The 17,810-nt window shown below is 44.4% G+C and overlaps 1 protein-coding gene across 1 annotated transcript; it reads left to right on the top strand.

Annotated features, from left to right (window-relative positions):
• The first annotated feature begins 11,776 nt into the window (after positions 1-11,776).
• Positions 11,777-16,590, top strand: LOC120673950 (probable serine/threonine-protein kinase PIX7). Its single transcript, XM_039954995.1, has 6 exons — positions 11,777-12,158; positions 13,468-13,802; positions 13,900-14,035; positions 14,710-14,846; positions 14,926-15,049; positions 15,633-16,590. Exons 1-6 carry the CDS (start codon positions 11,963-11,965, stop codon positions 16,139-16,141), a joined length of 1,437 nt encoding a protein of 478 aa, XP_039810929.1. The 5' UTR covers positions 11,777-11,962; the 3' UTR covers positions 16,142-16,590.
• The last annotated feature ends 1,220 nt before the right edge of the window (positions 16,591-17,810 follow it).

Below are 17,810 nucleotides of genomic sequence, written 5' to 3'. Positions count from 1 at the left end.
TGCATCGTTGAGCTCAAATCTTTTCTAAACCCCTAATCTCTCGAAACCTTCCCGGCGATCCGCCGTCCCGACACCAGTACCAATTACCATCCCGTCTCCCTGTTCTCTCTCGTTCCGCACAACGCGCTGCGTGCCATCTGACCGGCGTGCGTGCTCATCCGGCCCCGCGGTCGCCGACGCGCACGCTCTCTCTCTCTCTCTTTCTCTCTCTCTTTTTCTTTCTCTCCCTCTCTCTTTCCTTTTATTTTTCCCTTTTCTTTTTTTTCCTTTTTCCCTCCTTCTCTCTCCTTCCTCCCTCTCCTCACGGCCACGCACAGCATGCCGCGCACCTCTTCCACCAGGGCTCCACCACCGCGTCCCATCCCCTGCACCGCCATGCTGCTTCCCTGCCTCGACGCCCGAGCTCCCGCGTCCGCCAGCGAGCAGAACCACGTGCGTGCCCCGCCTTCGCCGCCGGCCGCTCCTGTGTTCGCACAGCACCCATGCGCCCCACGCACCTGCAGTGCTTGCCGTGCCGCCCGTCGACAAGCACAGCACCGCCTGCCTGAGCCGTCTCATCGTCCTGTGACGGCCTCGTCGCCCGTGCCACCGATCCGCGACGCCGAGCGCCATTAATGGCCGCCCGAGATGCTCGATGGCCTCCACCGAGCCCCGACCGCTCCACCTCCTTTCCTCGCCTATAAAGAGGCCCTCCGTGTCACCCTCGACCTCCGCAGCCACCACAAGCCCCTCCCCGGCCCTGCATCGCCGCCGCCGCTAGCGCATCCGCCCGTCGCGCCTGCTTCCCGTGGCCAGCCCACCCTGCTACCTCCTCGCTCGAGCCAAGGACCAAAGTAGGCGCCCTGGCCCTCCCTCTCCCTTCCCCCCCCCCTACACGTGCTCGCCCCTGGACGCCCCTGCCACGCCACCCACGGCCGCAGCCTGCCCACCACGGCCATGGCCGTCGCGCCCCTCCCTGCGGGCCCCCCTCCTCTGAAATTGGGGAGGGGAATCGACTCCCCGTGGCCCCCTCTCTCTTTCCCCTTTGGCCCCCGGCCGCCGCCGTGCCCTGGGCCGCCGGCGAGGGCCGCCGCCGGCGCCCGCGCCCCCCATCTGCTCTCTGTCGATAGCAAGGAGATGAAGGGCTGTTTTGCCCTTAGCCCCCTCCTCTTTCTGCTATTCTTTAAAGAATCCCCCCTCTTTAGTCCTTTTACAAAGAAGCCCCCTCTTTATTATTTTATTCAAAACCAACCCTTCCACCATATAAACATAATTTCAAATATACCGCTGGCCATTTCTAGAGTAGCCCAAATATTTTCCAAAATTATAATCAACTCCCTTCCTTTCCAAAAGAATTTACGAAGAGGCCCCTAAAGCCCGGTTTAACCCCTAAACCCCTCTCCGACCTATCATTTCATGCGCAAAAAATTCTCCAATCACCCCGAAACATTACCACGTCATTCCTAATATAGTTTTGGCCATGCCATTAGAAAATCTCCCAAAAATATTATCCCTGTCTCCATATCTTAACTTTCTCTGATTCGAGCTCGAAGATAAAACCTTTATTTTTTATTTATTGAGTGTTTGTTGTGTACGCCGTAGATCACGGAGTGACTGAGGAAGAACCCATCGACAAGCAGTACCGCAAGCAAGTGTGTGAGGACCAGTTCCGCGACCCCGAACCCGAAGGATAGTACCTCGATCAGGACTTCCCGGAAGGCTTTGAGAACGGCAAGTTCAATCCCATCCTTTGATGTATATTTTGTCCCAGTTTTATAAACACAACCTATTGGCCTGTTTTACAAAACTGCATATGTTTTGACTGCTGTAAACATGGTTGGATAGCCACCCCATGATTTGTTATAACCATTCCTTGACCACCTAGATTAATGTCTGAATGTAATCTGTTTGGACGTTAATCGCTGCTAGAACGCTTAGGACCTTAAACACGGTACAACTTGTTTTATAAAAAGAAAATGTGTGAGTGTGTGGGAAACTTGTTTTATAAAAAGAAAATGTGTGAGTGTGTGGGAAGGGAAAACGTGGAATTTTCGAAAGATGAGTTTAGACGGGATGGATGGCACTTCTGTGTGAATTGCCGAATGGTGTGCTCGTACATGTGTGGTTGAGCAAGGTTGGGAGATTTCCATCTTGTCACAATTAAGGACCGAGTTGGTGTGTCATCTTGCCTAACTCCACTATCGTGCAAACCACTCGACCGTTGTATGTGGCAACGACTTAGCATAAACCACACTAGTTAGTCTGATAGCCATCAGGAGAGCTGAGAGCAACGGATGATCAAGGAAAAGGGATAAGCTCTGTGTGACTTATGCCCCGGTTAAACCCCGGAGATAGGTCAATGGCCCCTTGATGGATTCCGTGGTGGCTAGTCAGGTCTAGCTAAGGTGGGTAATGGCTTTGTTGGGATCTGCATCGACACTAAGGTGATCGTGCCGTGGTACCCCACTTGTGGGTAAAGTTGCACACCTCTGTAAAGTTAAAAATCTATTCGAATAGCCGTGCCCACGGTACTTGGCGAGTTACGGTTTGGTCACACAACTAGTGTTTCTTTGGGGAATGGATGGGTTGGCGTGAGTTGTTTTGGAAAAGTGTCCGGCAGTTGTGCCGTGTGCTACGGCGGATGAGGAGTCCAGTAGCAAATTTAAAACTTGAATCTTGTGTGGATCAACCCTACATGTTACTCGGTGCGAGAAAGTTGCTTTGAAAATTCTTTTATTTCAAATGAACCCCTGCATAAAAATTAGCTTTCTGCAAATTAAACCCTAGCCTTATCCTTGATTTACCCTATGTATTATATTCTGTTTATACCCCTCCGTGGGTGTGGTTGGACTTACTGAGTACGTTTATACTCACCCCTTTCCTAATTTTTACAGAGAAAGATCCAGACTTCGTTCCCGAAGACGTTGAGTAGGGGTTCCGTCCTGCACCCAACTCTGCCTGTGGGCTGTGGTGTTGGCCCTGTTCAGGATGCTTTCGCTGGCGCGATACTCTGAGCCCGAGCTGGATTCCTTGTGGGTCGTGCTCTGGTGTATCACCATAGCCTTCTTACTTCTTGTTATTGTCTGTCTCGAGTGTCACCTCCTCGGAGGATTGTACGGTGATGTACCATCTTATGTAATAAATGTGTATCAGCCTCCTGGGACGGATATTTGTAACACATTTAAGTCTTCTCTTATGAGGGGACGCTGCAATGGTGAAAATGGTTTCAAAAATAGACTAACACATTAAGAAAAATATTATTAAATTTTACAAGTTATAACTTTTATCTCCGCCTCTCCATGTGTGAAGTGATAAGGAGTTTCCACATAGGCGACTGTCCTGCAGCTGCACGTTGGACGCCCGATAGATAGAAAACCTATCAAATCTCTCTTTTCCCTTGGGCTTGTTTCCTTGTTTGTTTCCTTTCTTGGTAGCCCACCATCTCTAGGCTCTAGCGGTCCAGCCCATTTATCTGACTAGGAACTTACTAGCCTTCTTCTGTCCAGCCCGTTCTTGAAGGATCAGAGAGGCATTTATGCAAAACTGAGAGGAACTTCAGAAAATTGTTCAAAAGCATCTGATGCATTTATTTGAGGCGAAGCTAAAAGGATCTATGAAGCAACGCACAACTACCATATGGGCTAAATTTGCTGATCAAGAATACAAGCCTCTTCCAGATGGCTAAATTCGTATTGAAGTAAGAAGGGAGAGATGCCAATAATCTATATTATAAAAGTTGAAACAATTGAAAAACTTTCTCACCAAGATTAGGCCCACCATACCCCTCACGGAGGTCTCACTTGTCAGGCCAACATGTTTGACGAAAGGAGGTGGAGTCCTATTTTTTGATAGATAGAAAATGTTTCCACCCAAAAGGCTTATTTTTTTCACCAAAAGTTTTACATACCCACACCCCATACCCACAATATACCTTCCTTTATTCTTTACAAAAATCAGGCGCAAGTCCCTTTTACTTTCCATTCATTGTTACATGCACTGATCGCCCCTGCTCGCGAAGCACCCGGCCGCCGCCGATGGCGACACCCAGGAGCCAACCTTGCCGCTCGTGCCCCCTGGCATCTTCACCAGGCCGGCTTCGAACAGAAACTAGAACTGCCGCCACTACTGTACCGATCGCCGCTGCCATTACCGGCCCCGATTCCGGCCATCCCGAGGACCCTCGCCACCGGTGAGCCCCTCAAACGGAACTCCCTCGATCTCCTCCATCTTTTCCCCCCTCTCATTGTTGGTCCCTGTTCACCAGAGCGCCGGCGAGCAGGCAGGCCAGAAACCACCGTCGGACATGGCTGGAGGTCTTGCCCTTTTGCGATTAGGCCCATGTACAAGATATTTAATCGCTTCTTTATTGTGTCTTATGCCGATCACCCTACTACCTTGTAGGCCAAGTTGAGGAGGAACAACAAGGCTTCACAGGTTGGTTCCTTTGTTTGTCGATCAAGTTCTTGGCATGTTCCTTGGCTGATCGCAGCAGGAGATTTTGTTATACGCGGCCATGTCAGATACAACGCTGAAACGGCTAAAGGCAAGGTGATGTTTTCCATCCTATGGTTCATAAATTCTTTTTGCATGTATGTGAAGCTGCTGAGATAGATCCCCGTCCAGATATTTCATTTTGTTGCAGAATAAACTCATTGAGATAGTGATCGCAACAAGAACAGACATATAGGGGCGTACATAAAAAGGTAGGGCTAAATATAACAACATTTTCATTATATCTTTTGGATTTTTTTTCTGGTTCAAGATAGTTATAAATATTAATCAGGTTCATGCTAGGAGTAACCCTTCATTTTAGGTGTGCTTTATTCCTTGGTTAAAATCCTCTTGCTTATCCTCTTCCTTTTATATGTTTTCATTTTCATTTAATCATCTGAAATTTTGTAGTGTCAATGTGTGCTTCTAACCTGTACTGTATCCCACACAGATGGAACAATCAGTAAGACCATTCTCCTGAACATATGTAGTGGTATTTCCCTACAGTTTTAGGTTAGAGGTGATGGTGCAATTGATTATTTGTATTGTTATTAGAACAATTGGATTACTAAAATTTTTTATTCTTGCAGGAAGGATGTGCAGGAATTATTTCTTTCTTATAATATAGAACAATTTACTTTTATAATTTTTCAAATATGTCATTGGCAATTGGCATGATGATGTAATAATCGACAAATGATGAAAAAGGTCATATCTTTATCCTTTTTTTCTAAAAAAAGGAAGGTCGGAGCATTGTGAATAGCTTGATAATTTATTTCATATAATTTCAGTATATATTTTTCCAGTGTTCATTACCAATTTTGCAATGGTTCTCTTTCATCAGATTTGTGTGATAAATTGAATCTATCTTGAATTGAATTACACATATAAGATGCAGCATCTAACCACATCTCGATATCTTTAAGCAATGTTGTAGGAGACCTATGGGCATCACCAGCACTAAAAGATGATTTTAGTAGTGTATTTATGTTCATTTACTAAGAATATATAGAATATCTGCTACTCCGTCAATATTTAAATAGTTTTTACTGCAGATGTTAGAATTGGTATATGTGTACGGGATCAAATTTGTGGTTACTGCTCAAGGCTCGAGCTGAGCAGCTAAAGAAGTTTTGCGATGTACCACGTTTGGATTCTAAAGCACACAAGTCTGTAGTGAAGTACGTGTAGTGAAGCAACTCGAGGCTTCCCGAAATACCTGAGTATGCAGCTTCGTGCAAGTCCCTCGATCAGATTGTATTGCTTCGTATGAGTCCCTCGGTTAGGTTGTATAAGAAAAGATGGATTGTTATAATATATTAATTAATTAATTAAAATTTTAATAGTTGGGATGCAATTCAATTATTTTTAAATATTTTTTCTTTAAACACGTGCCTGTGGCACGTGCATCCCTACTAGTCTTTTCAAAAATATAAAAAATACTGTTAGAAGGGATCGCACCTCTCATCTCTATCCGGAGGATTGTACTAGTGCAACTGATCATTGGCATCAAGGACGGGTAATCTGGAACTCTTTTCGAGAGAGATTGGGAATTTCTGAAATTGTCCAGATGTTCGTTGGCCTTTCTTCTTTGATTGATTGTTGCCCCCTTCCTGTCTTGGACGAACCCTTATCAAAGGAGGAACTAGATCACGGTAAAGCCCCATTAGAGTTTGAAAATCAAATTTTTATGATAATTTAAGGATGTAAATTGAACTTTTCTTTTTTTTTTCAGGACTTTCACATCACATTATGTGGGTACGTAACGTGCCCCTTCATTTTCTCATCCTTCACGGACTCTACAATTCGAAAGCCAAATATTGGATTCTTATTTTTATTTTTATCATAAAGCTTTTGCACCTTGATTACTTGCAAATATGAGATCCTAAGGGACTTCCTATCTGGGTTTTTTTTTTGCGAGGTTCCTATCTTGTTTGTTGAGCTAGAAGGATCGTAATATTTGCTTTGTTTCAAGCGATTTACTCCCCGTTTCTTACAAATCGGAAGTGAAACTTTATACTCGTAACTCGAGAACATTACAGATGACGCCATCTCGCCCTCTTGCATCCTCCTAGACTCCTAGTTCAATTTCTGAGATCGAAACAGAGCAACGGATCGGAAGGGATGCTCCTTTAGTCTAGCAGCAGTGTATGTTTGTTGACTTGTGCCAGGTTCACACATAATTTCATATTTCCATGTGAGTCAGATTTTCTGTGCGATAAAGTCCACAGCCATTGCATTATTCGGTTACCTAACTTTGTTGCCTGTCATTGCATTATTCGGTTACCTAACTTTGTTGCCTGTCATTGACAATCTCCGAAAGAACAGATAAGAAAACCAGACCTTTCGTTGACCATTCCAACGCTCTGCAACTAGCAATTATTCATTGACAAACCACAGTTGCAAAAGCTTACACATCCTTTTTTTTTTGTTTCTCGAAAGTTAGCCGCTCAGCTCTACATTCTTAAGCGAGTTCAGATGAAGCAGAGAGTTCCAAAACTATCGGTGCCATTCTTTATAGGATTATCTCATTATCATATTTCAACCATGGTGTTTGTGGCTCCTTTAAAAAGCTAAAAAAAATAGACATTTTATCGTAGTGACTCTAGAATTCGCATCAGGTAATCTTGTATTCTCCACTATGGGCAGTGCCCGAATTTCATTACCGATGGTAACAGAATTACAGAGTTTAGCAGTTCAGGTATTAGGCCCTCGTTTAGATGCATGCTGTAAATTTTTTGAAAAAAAATCTTTTACATTTGAAGTATTAAACATAGACTAATCTCAGAACTAATTGCAGAACTCATCTGTAAACTACAATTTATTAAGACTAATTTTATTAGTACATATTTACTGTAGCAGTTACTGTAGCAAATTAGTGTCCAACCATGTCTTGTTAGGCTCATTAGATTCGTCTCGTAATTTATAAGCAAACTATGTAATTAGTTTTTTATTTCATCTAGATTTAATACTTAATGCATGTAAGATTCTCATTCAATATGATAGTTTTGGAATTTTGAATTTTGCGTTTAAACAAGGTGTCGGTACCGAACTTTACAAGCCCACCAAGGGCCAGCAGAAACCAAGTGAACACACCACAGACGAGGATGGAGAAAATTGCCACACAGGGCGGGCGACACAAAAAGCAGCAGAGTATGCTATCGAATAGCGTTGTAGTCGGATGCTCAAATGTCATCGCGTCATTTTCTCCTGGTCGTTTACTGTAGAAGAACCATACCAGCATGATCTCCAGGGTCTTGAGGGTGAAAATTCAGCGCCGTCTTCTTGAGGGCCTCAGGACCTTCCTCCAACGCTTTCTTATCGCTCTGCTTCTGTAAACTTGCCCAGTATATTATGAAAGAGCTAGCTGAGCATATTATCTCCATAGGGGATCTAGTCAGCTTTTTTGTCAAAACAAACATCATTTCTTGCTTTCGAGATTGCTCGGCAAATGGCTGCCAGGCCAACCTGAAGAACTACTTCCTATCCTCTAACTGCCTTTTGATCCAGATCCAATATTGCTCCAAAGAGCTTGGTGACATAAGCTACAAGACTCCACACGATTTTGCCATGTCACAATCAAAGAACAAGTGGGGTATTGTTTCATTTTCGTTGCAAAACACGCATTTTCTGTCGCCAGACCAGTTCTTCCTAGCTAAATTATCTTTTATGAGAATAGCATTCTGCTCGATTAGGTACATCCAAATTTTAATTTTCGGTAAGATTTGTACTTCCCAAATACATTTGATAAGGCACCCCTGTCTCATTGTTGCACAACTGTTTATATGTGGATTTCACCAAGAAGGCTCTAGTTATCTCTTAGTTCCATTTTGAATAGTAATTTTCTTCGTTAACTGCAAAGGAGGTTAGAAACTTAGAATGTCCCTCAGATCCCTCAAATTGTTTTGTAATCTTTCTCCTAGCCAACGTCTGAAGGTGAATTCCACCAACATCGAGCCATCTGAGCTACTGTAACTTTCTGCTCATTGCATATATTAAACAAATCTGAAAATTTTTCATTCAGGGGGGGATATCAGCACACCGTGACCTGACAGAAGTAAGTTCTTTCACCCTTCCCCACTATCATTTTTTGACCTTTCATATATACGTATCTCACTTTCAATAAATCATTCCACACAGGGTATTGGAAGATTTCTTCTGTAGCATGGCAACACATGAATTGCTCGGATATTTTTTTTCCAGCATATCTCCTGCCAAATGCTTTGCCCTTCTTCTAGCCTCTCCCACCATTTGCATATCGGACTAATAACATTCATTTTCCTGAGATCTTTAAGGCCAAGACCTCCTTTTTGTTTAGTTTTGCAAATCTTTATATCAGGTAATCTTATATTACAAGGAAAAAAGCATCTTAGTTACTTCAGTGTTTGAAAAAGAGAAATCGATACGTGCTTAAGATGTCATTGCACTGCTGAGGTACCGAGACAATGAACTTGTATCACGTAAACAATGCAAAGTAACTATGCATAATACCTTGCCTTCAACATAGCGAGATTCATGCCCTTTCTCGTTTAAAAACAGGAGAATGCAAACGATTGCAGTTATTTGATCCCAAGGATTGTGCCTCTCAGCCTACACATGCCATGATCAATTTTTTCTTATTCCTTGCAGATACTTCCATTGGCTACTTGGTCATACACATGAACTCAAGTCACAAATTAGGCAGCAACTAACAACTCCTGCCTACTCAAACCTAAACCTATCCAAACCCAGACACAACAAGCAGCAAAGCCTCCGCTTTGACTGCTGCAAGGTCCAAGTGCTCCTTTTCAGACAAGGACCAGTCGCCACACAGTATCTCCTTTTCCAGCCCACTCCCTTTTGTTACGTCTACCTGCACGTACCCAGCAGCTGGGCCCCACGCCGGAGGGGACGCGGGCTCTATGAATGCCTCACGGGGCCCGCAGGGTCCGGCCCCGCTTGTCGGTGGGGACGAAGCGATTGCGGCGCTGTCCATGAATACTACATTTTTTTGTAAGAAGCGAGGGGGACAAGACCGCACAGGCACAGCGGCGCGAGCGTGGAGCCGTGGACGGGCAGCGCGGGTAACGTGTCCGACGGCCGCACGGGGGTTCCTCCGTGGATGCGGTCGCGCCCGTCGGATGCGAGTCGGACGGCGATCTGTGGCCGTATCAGCAAAGGCTGTGGCGCTCGGTGTCAAGATGCCGAAGAAACCTTGGCACATCGATATATATATTTCTTTACCCGCCCTGAATATTACCTCCTAATCTCCTATCATGCTATAAAATCGTTGGTATATATATTTCTTTACCCACACGGTTTGATATCAAGCTCACCATGTGGACAGTGCTTTTCATCGACATGCATATTTTCTTTTTCTTTCCTGTCAACAAGTTCTAAATTTTGTATTTAGAAACATGTTGCATTTGGAAGAAAATATTTTCTCAACAAGCATACTTGAAAAAAATCTCATTTACATTCTTTATTTTAGCAAATACCGCCACAAAAAGAAAATTCACGTCGTGATAAAAAGAAAAGAAAAGAAAATGCTCTTATTCAAAGAGTGAGGTGTCACTCCATGCAATCCCGTTTGGTCTATCTCCCTCCGGCTCCGGCTCCCGCCCTGTAGCGTGAAGTTGGAGAAGTCAGAAAATACAGCTCCGGTTGCTCCTTTTCATCGCTACGGTGGGACACAGTAATATTTACTGTGGCACCGAGCTGAAGCTCCTCGGAGCCGTGCCAAATAGATCCCTAAATAACTGTTATTTTCGCTTCTCGAGAAATAATTTTAATTAATTTTATATAAAATATTAATATTTATGGTACATAATTAATATCATTAGATAGATCTTTTAATTTAGTTTTCTAACAATTTTATTTGGAGATACAAATATTGCACATTTTTTCTACAAATCGAGTCAAACTTGTGGCACGCACACTGACGGCGACACTTAAAAAGGGACAGAGGGAGTAGTGTGCAACCACTATTGAGGTGCAAATCAAGATGGCAATGGGTACTAAAAACCCGTAAATCCGCGGATACCAAACCCGTTGGGTGCAAATTCGGGTTTGAGTTTGTACCCGCGGGCACGGGCGCGGGTACAACTTCAAACCCAACGGGTATTTGCTAACGGATTTCAAAATTTGATATCCGAACCCGCAAACCCGCTGACATGTGGGCCCAAAATACATATGTATATAAAAGAGCTTCTAGGGTTTGCTTGTTCTACTCCTGATCCCGTGTCTCTCAGGCTCCCAGCCGCCACCCCACTCCCACAAACTGAGTCCCGGCCTCCCAAGAAAACCCAGCGCATCGCTCCACCAGGCCTCATCCGCCCGCCGCACCGCCTCCGGCTGCCACACCGCCTCCGGCCGCCGCTCCGCCAAGCCCCCTCCGGCCGCCGCTTCGCCTTCGACCGCCGCTCCACCAAGCCTCCTCCGATCGCCGCTTCGCCTTCAGCCGCCACTCCCAGATCCCCGACGCCAGGAGCCTAGGCTCCTGCACGACGGGCGCACGGCTGCAGTTCCGCCAGGTGCCCAGGACCAGAAGCTCCTGCGGGTACGCGGGTGTGCCCGCGGGCATGCGGATATCTGCGGGCAATGGATACGGGTATTGTTTTATGTCCGTTGCGGGTTGCGGGCGCAGATTTTGACTTGCGGGTGCAGGTTTATCAAGCCTATATCCACGCGGATTTTATCTGTTGCCATCTTGATGTGTAAACACCACCAACAGCAGAAGCAGTCATTTTGCAGACTCGAGAGGGGGCCGTTCTGCAAAAGCGGCTGCTGTCCCTGCGAACGGGACGGGACGGGACGGCGGCACCCGATAAGGAGCGTCGTGTTCAGTTGGAGCATGCAAAATTTTGCATGTAAACTTTTTGGCCCCTTGACTACTAATTAGGGGTATTAAACGAAGCCTAATTACAAAACCAACTCAACAACTATGGTACTATAGAAGTTATTGTAGCTAATGAGTCCTTTTGACCGTATGATCAGAAGATGATTAGGCACGGTTACTATAGCATTACTGTAGACAATAATGGTGGAACTTGGCTTATTAGATTCATCTCGAAAAGTTACACCCATATATAAAAAATTTCGCAAATAAACTTCGTTTAGTATTTCATACATGTATTCGTTTTTTTGTATTTTTTACTAAACACGGTGAAGATCAAGACCTCTGCGTCCTTCTCTACTCCCGTCTCGTTCCGTCCTTGCCAAATTCCCACGCCCCGCCCCCTGCCCGGCCTGCCCGAATCCTCCCTCCCCACTTTACCCTGCCCGGCCCGCCCCCTCTTTCACACTCGCTTCCATTCCATTTCCATCCCCGCTGCGCGCTCCGCCCCGCTCCGCTCCGCTCGCCGCGCCGCGCAATGCCCGCCCACGTGCTCGCCGGGGGCCGCGCGCGGCGGCTTCCCATCCCGCCGCGCTGACGAGGGGGCATCTCGGTTGGGGGCAACGCCGCTGCGGGTGTTTGTTTGGGGTTCGGGGGAGGGGAGTGGCTAGCGACGCGATGGGGGAGCGGCGGGAGGGGAAGCGGCGCGGGGTGGAGGACGGGAAGCGGAAGGGGACGGGGAAGGCTAAGGCCGCGGCGGTGGCGGCAGAGGACGCGGCGCCGGTGACCGGGTGCTGGATCCGCTTCCCGCGCCTCCGCGGCTGCATGTCGTCGCGCGCCAAGGTCGACTCCTCCACCACCGGCGGCGGCGGCGGTAAGCAAATGCTCCTGTTTCCCGACCAGCTTCCTTGTGCTTGCTCGGTTGCTTAGCTCTCCTGCTTCATGCTACTCCCACTTGCGCAAGCCACCTCGGCAGGCCGGCATGCTTGCTTGCATTGCCTGCCTGTGTGCACGGTGGAGGCCACGGAATTCTGCACGAGCGCTCCGGAGTCTCCAGAGAGATGGTGGAAGCATGGCTTGTCTGTGCTAATTACCTTCTGGGTTGGGTTGATGTTGACGGGGCTATGGGCGGATTGCTTGATTGGAATTGGATGTGTGTTGGTGTGCACTAATGTCTCTGGTGGGTGGTACAACTTAACCGTGTGTGTGACGCCGGGAGCTGGACAGAGTGGTTGGTGTCGGGTGGAGTTGCCCGGATGATGTATCATTCCGTTTTACTTTTGCTCCTTTGGTAGATAAGCTGACATGATATGTGCTGCCTTGCCTGCTGTGTGCTCTCTTGTCTATGAGCTGGAGTGCAGCCGTTGATGGGCATGGGTCTATAGGCGTGAGGTGGCTCCTGAAGGAAACTAGGAGTAGGCCTTGGGTATGATTGGGTAAAATGCAGGCTGGTGGGTTGGTTGCTGTAAGCTGGGTGGATACTGGTGGGAGGGCGTGGAATGCTCGAATTGGGTTGAATTTGACATTTGTCCTTGTTTTGGTTTGTTTGTTGCTTGTTAGTAGATGTGTGCAATTGGTCGTGCTTGCGGGCACGTGTGTTCGGCTGTAAATGAAATCAAATGGACAGAACTGAACAATTTCTGTTACAGTTGAGCACATTTGGAATGGGGTCAAACTAATTCCTTTGACTGGAGTGACAAGTGAAACTCTCAAGCGCTCTGGTTGGTTTGTTAGGCCATAACCTCAGTAGCTATTGCTGAGACACATCAACTAGTTTTTGTTAGACTAACTAAAAACGTCAGATGTAACAACATTAAATTATTCTTCAGCAAACAATATTGATAGATGATCGCTATGCATCTGGAGTCAATCAAGTCCAAGCTGAGGATGGAAAACTTAAAACGTGCCATGGTGTCCAGTGCAACACTGAAATGCAGAATCTTACTCTTGAACCACGCATGCTTGTTTCTTGGTAAAAAATGTGATGTTCATTTTTTTTACTATTTACTATTTGAGGTCCAGTTGGACTTTGTTCCTGATGATTTGCATTCAAATCCTCAGGATTATGAGATTTAGTTTGAAAATTCTAAAAATTGCCAGACCAACTGTTCTCTTACTCATGATTCATTTTTGAATTATGTCAAGGGCTTATTACCTAATCGGCACTTTATCTACATGTGCAGAAAGCAAACTAGCAACTTATGGCTGCCAAGACCAATTAGTCCCACCAGCCTCTGGTTCCACAACAACCAGTAACACTGGAAGTCTCTCACCTTCTTCCATAGTTGGAGAGGAGCTTAAACTAGCATTCCAACTGCGTAGATTTACTTTTAATGAACTGAAGTGTGCCACGAGAAACTTCCGACCTGAGAGTCTTCTTGGTGAGGGAGGTTTTGGCTGTGTCTTTAAAGGGTGGATTGAGGAGAATGGAACTGCTCCTGTTAAGCCAGGCACTGGATTAACTGTTGCTGTCAAAACACTCAACCATGATGGGCTGCAGGGGCATAAAGAGTGGGTGGTATGTTTTGTCTTTCCTTGGTATACAGTGTCGGTGAAAATATTGTTCCATTGTCTGCTAATACATCATTAAGCAAAGTATCATTGTGTGTTCGCAGGCAGAAGTTGATTTTCTTGGAAACCTTCAGCATCCACACCTAGTGAAATTGGTCGGTTACTGCATTGAAGATGACCAGAGGTTGCTTGTATATGAATTTATGCCCCGTGGAAGTTTGGAGAATCATCTATTTAGAAGTAAGTATCTTTTAATCTGAGCTTTATCAGCTTTATGTAACATATTTGCTACTGTTATCTATTTGACCTTTCTATTGGTTAAGCCACGCTAGCATTTCTGTTCTTGTGGCAATAGCTACACTGCAATACTTTAACTCACATGGCACAAGCACTTTTGTTTTCCACTTTTGCTTAACACATGTGGCATGAGCATTTTGGTTTTGGTTAAATAAGTGGCATGGGCCCTTTAAGTGACCAGTAACGAACTTTCCACACTATTTCTGAGTTACTTTGTTGGCCAGCAGATTATATGTACTAGTGTCTGGATATGGTAGGTTGATATACGAGAATTTCTGATGAAGTGACTGAGGTGTTATGTTGCTTGTCACCTTATGCTTTGTTTTTACACTTCGACCATCAATAAGGGCTGTACGTAGTCTTACATGTTTCCCATTTTTCATTATCTCTTGTAGAAGTATTATTATTTTTCTTAATTGCATGACTTAAGTGCACTAGGTTGAGTTTGGCTTTATAATAGTTCCCTCGTATGGATGAATTTCATTGCTGCTATTGCTAAGGTCTGTTTATGTGCCAAATTTGAGCAATGTTAAGTTGTTTGGTTTTGTCATAATTCTATCTTGAACCATTGTATACCCATTTAATTACATTTTTTATGTAATTTTTTTACTGAATAGAGTCATTGCCTCTCCCATGGGCCATTAGAATGAAAATTGCTCTTGGTGCTGCCAAAGGCCTTGCTTTTCTTCATGAAGAAGCCGAAAGACCAGTAATATATCGGGATTTCAAAACATCCAATATTCTTTTAGATGCGGTAAGCAATTATATTTAAATGTTGGCTATATTTCGTTCATACAATTGCATTAGCCTATTTATTAAACATATTCTTTCAGGACTATAATGCGAAACTCTCTGATTTTGGACTCGCTAAAGATGGTCCTGAGGGTGATAAGACTCATGTATCAACTAGAGTCATGGGAACGTATGGATATGCTGCGCCTGAATATGTAATGACAGGTGAGTTGACCAATTGTGATATTGCTTAACCTATCTTCAAAGTTGCAGTAAATTTTCCATGCAGTGTTAACTTACTCTCTATATCAGTCGAAATAATGTGCTAAACTGCTGTGAACTTCAATGCATTCTACTCCGTAGGTCTGAAGTTGTGTGTGTGAAACACACATAGACATGGACATGTGTGCACGCACGCACACGGAAAGCTTCAGTAAACCTAAACACTCATGCACATGTGCTTTCGTATGTGCGTATGGCACACACAGGCAGGTGTGGTAGACTGAAAATGTGTATGCAGTATGCACACAAGGCAAGCATGCATGCATCTGTGAGTGGTAGGCTGAAGTTGTGTGTGTGTTTGTTTGTGTCTGTATGTGTTATAAGCTTGAATGCATTATTATAGTACACTAAAGTTGTGGGTGTGACACTGAAATTTTGTGTGTGGCACACAAGCACATATGTTTGCGCTAGACTCAAGTTATTTCTTTGTCCTTTCAGATTCTAGGTAGGCTTAGATTCTATTGTTTTAGGTTCCTATAAATTTTCTTTGTATTTCCTACTGCTTAAATGTTTGTTTCTCGTCCAGGTCACCTGACATCAAAGAGCGACGTATATAGCTTTGGTGTGGTGCTACTAGAGATGATGACTGGTAGAAGGTCAATGGACAAGAACAGGCCAAATGGTGAACACAACCTGGTTGAATGGGCTCGCCCCTATCTCGGAGAACGGCGACGATTCTATAAGCTTGTAGATCCCCGTTTGGATGGGAACTTCTCGATAAAAGGGGCTCAAAAGACAGCTCAGCTGGCCCACGCTTGCCTCAGCCGTGACCCCAAGGCTAGGCCTCTGATGAGCCAAGTGGTAGAGGTCCTGAAGCCTCTCCAGAACCTCAAGGACATGGCCAGCTCTTCCTACTTCTTCCAGACCATGCAACATGAGCGGCGCACAGCCCTTGCCAGCCCACATGGCAGTCAAAGCATGAAGGCGCAGGGCACCTTTGCACGGAACGGGCAGCAGCCGCTGAGGAGCCTCTCATATGGTCCTCATGCTTCCCCATACCGCCAGTCCCCAAGGCCTGATGGCAAGCGGCAGTGAGACTCATGGTGATCATCTTCCTACAATGATCAATTTCAGACCTGCGTTCCATCCTGAATTGGGTGGTCGATGGTAGGACCTGCCATGCATTACGTCCGTGGCATCTTAGCTCCTTATGCTGTGGACGATAAAGCAACAACGATGATTGAAATTTCGCAGATATCATCTGCGGTGTGAAAATTATTTCTGGTTATTGCTTAGAATAGATGTTAGCTGTCCTATGTTTACAACTCTTGATTCCTGGACTCGTAAGGTACTAAGGTGGGATCAAACAAGGTTTTGGTCGTCTTTCAAACAGGCAGCAGTAGGAACTCTTCATCCAGAGAAACCATCGATAGGTAATTAGTCTGTTATATCTTTGTATGACTCTGATCTGTTATTCAAACTGTCGATCGCTTTGTAATTAATTGTCACGTGGAGAAAAAGGCAAAAAGTGGAAATGGATGCAAGACCTTCGCCCGCGTCGGCCGTCGCCATGATAGTTCCATAATGCATGCTCGCTCGATGGCAGCAGCTCATCAGCTCTCAATTCTCATGCTCAGTGAAGGGTGTGTTTAGATCCACGACATTTTGGGAGAAAAGGTCACACCGGACACTGCAGCGTACTGTAGCATTTTTCGTTTGTTTGTGGTAAATATTGTCCTACCATGACCTAACTAGGTTTAAAAGATTCGTCTCGCAACGTATATCAAAACTATGCAATTAGTTTTTTTATTTACCTACATTTAGTACTTCATGCATAGGTCATTTGCTATATTTAATGTTTCAATGTAATTTCGATGTGATGGAAAGTTTGGAGGAATGGGAGGGAACTAAACACAGCCGAAGACACAAGCATGTGCCATTGATGGGGTGACCGAGCTCGCTTTCAGGTGGTGGTACACATTTGCCGGAGTGTAATCATGCATGGTTATGGCTGCCATTACTTTTGGCATGGACGGTTGTTCGGTTTAAGGGTGGGAATGTGAAAATGGTTATTCGAATTTTTTGTATCCGTATCCGCACCTAATATGGATATTCGTATCCGATTGTAATGTGGTACGAAAGTGGATATATCCGAATTCGTTTTTCCTCATTTTTCTCTATCCGATTCCACATCCGTATTCGACAATATCCGCAACATCCGTATTCGAATAAAAATGAGCACATAGAAAACTATTAAAAATTATATATATATACATACATACATATGTATATAACTACTGATTAGTGATATATTAGTTTTAATATTAATAATAATGTATTTAGTGGAACTATTTAAGAGTGATCATGAATAAATGACATGTGCTACTAGGTTTAATATTACTAATGATATATAAAGATTAAGTTCAACTAATTTCAATTTAATCAACTATATTGTGATATGGATAATCATAATGATTTTAATTTACTTTGATTTATCCACTTATTGATAAAATTATAAATATATTTTATTCCATTTATTCTTTATAACTATTGATATTTCCATTAAAATATTTATTTATTTGCATTTTATATATTTATATTATTAACTATTTAAATATTTATGAATAAATATGTTTTGATGAGATGTCTTTTTTTTTTAACTACAATGGTTACATACTTTAATCCTTATTGTATAATAACTTAGCGATACCTTCGAAATATGTTTGTAATGAATAAAACAAACGAATATAACTATGTTTCAAAT

The sequence above is a fragment of the Panicum virgatum genome, chromosome 5N (genome assembly GCF_016808335.1).
Source record: "Panicum virgatum strain AP13 chromosome 5N, P.virgatum_v5, whole genome shotgun sequence".
In the NCBI taxonomy this organism is placed as follows: Eukaryota; Viridiplantae; Streptophyta; class Magnoliopsida; order Poales; family Poaceae; genus Panicum; species Panicum virgatum.
Note: the sequence above shows the minus strand (reverse complement) of the source record. Positions and strands in the feature narration are given on the sequence as shown.

What these genes read in the sequence shown, in the direction of transcription:
- LOC120673950 (XM_039954995.1), top strand. Translation starts at nt 11,963, where the DNA reads ATGGGGGAGCGGCGGGAGGGGAAGCGGCGCGGGGTGGAGGACGGGAAG. An exon ending in GGAGAATCATCTATTTAGAA is followed by an intron (nt 14,036 to 14,709) that starts GTAAGTATCTTT and finishes TTTACTGAATAG; the next exon opens with AGTCATTGCCTCTCCCATGG. An exon ending in CCAATATTCTTTTAGATGCG is followed by an intron (nt 14,847 to 14,925) that starts GTAAGCAATTAT and finishes ATATTCTTTCAG; the next exon opens with GACTATAATGCGAAACTCTC.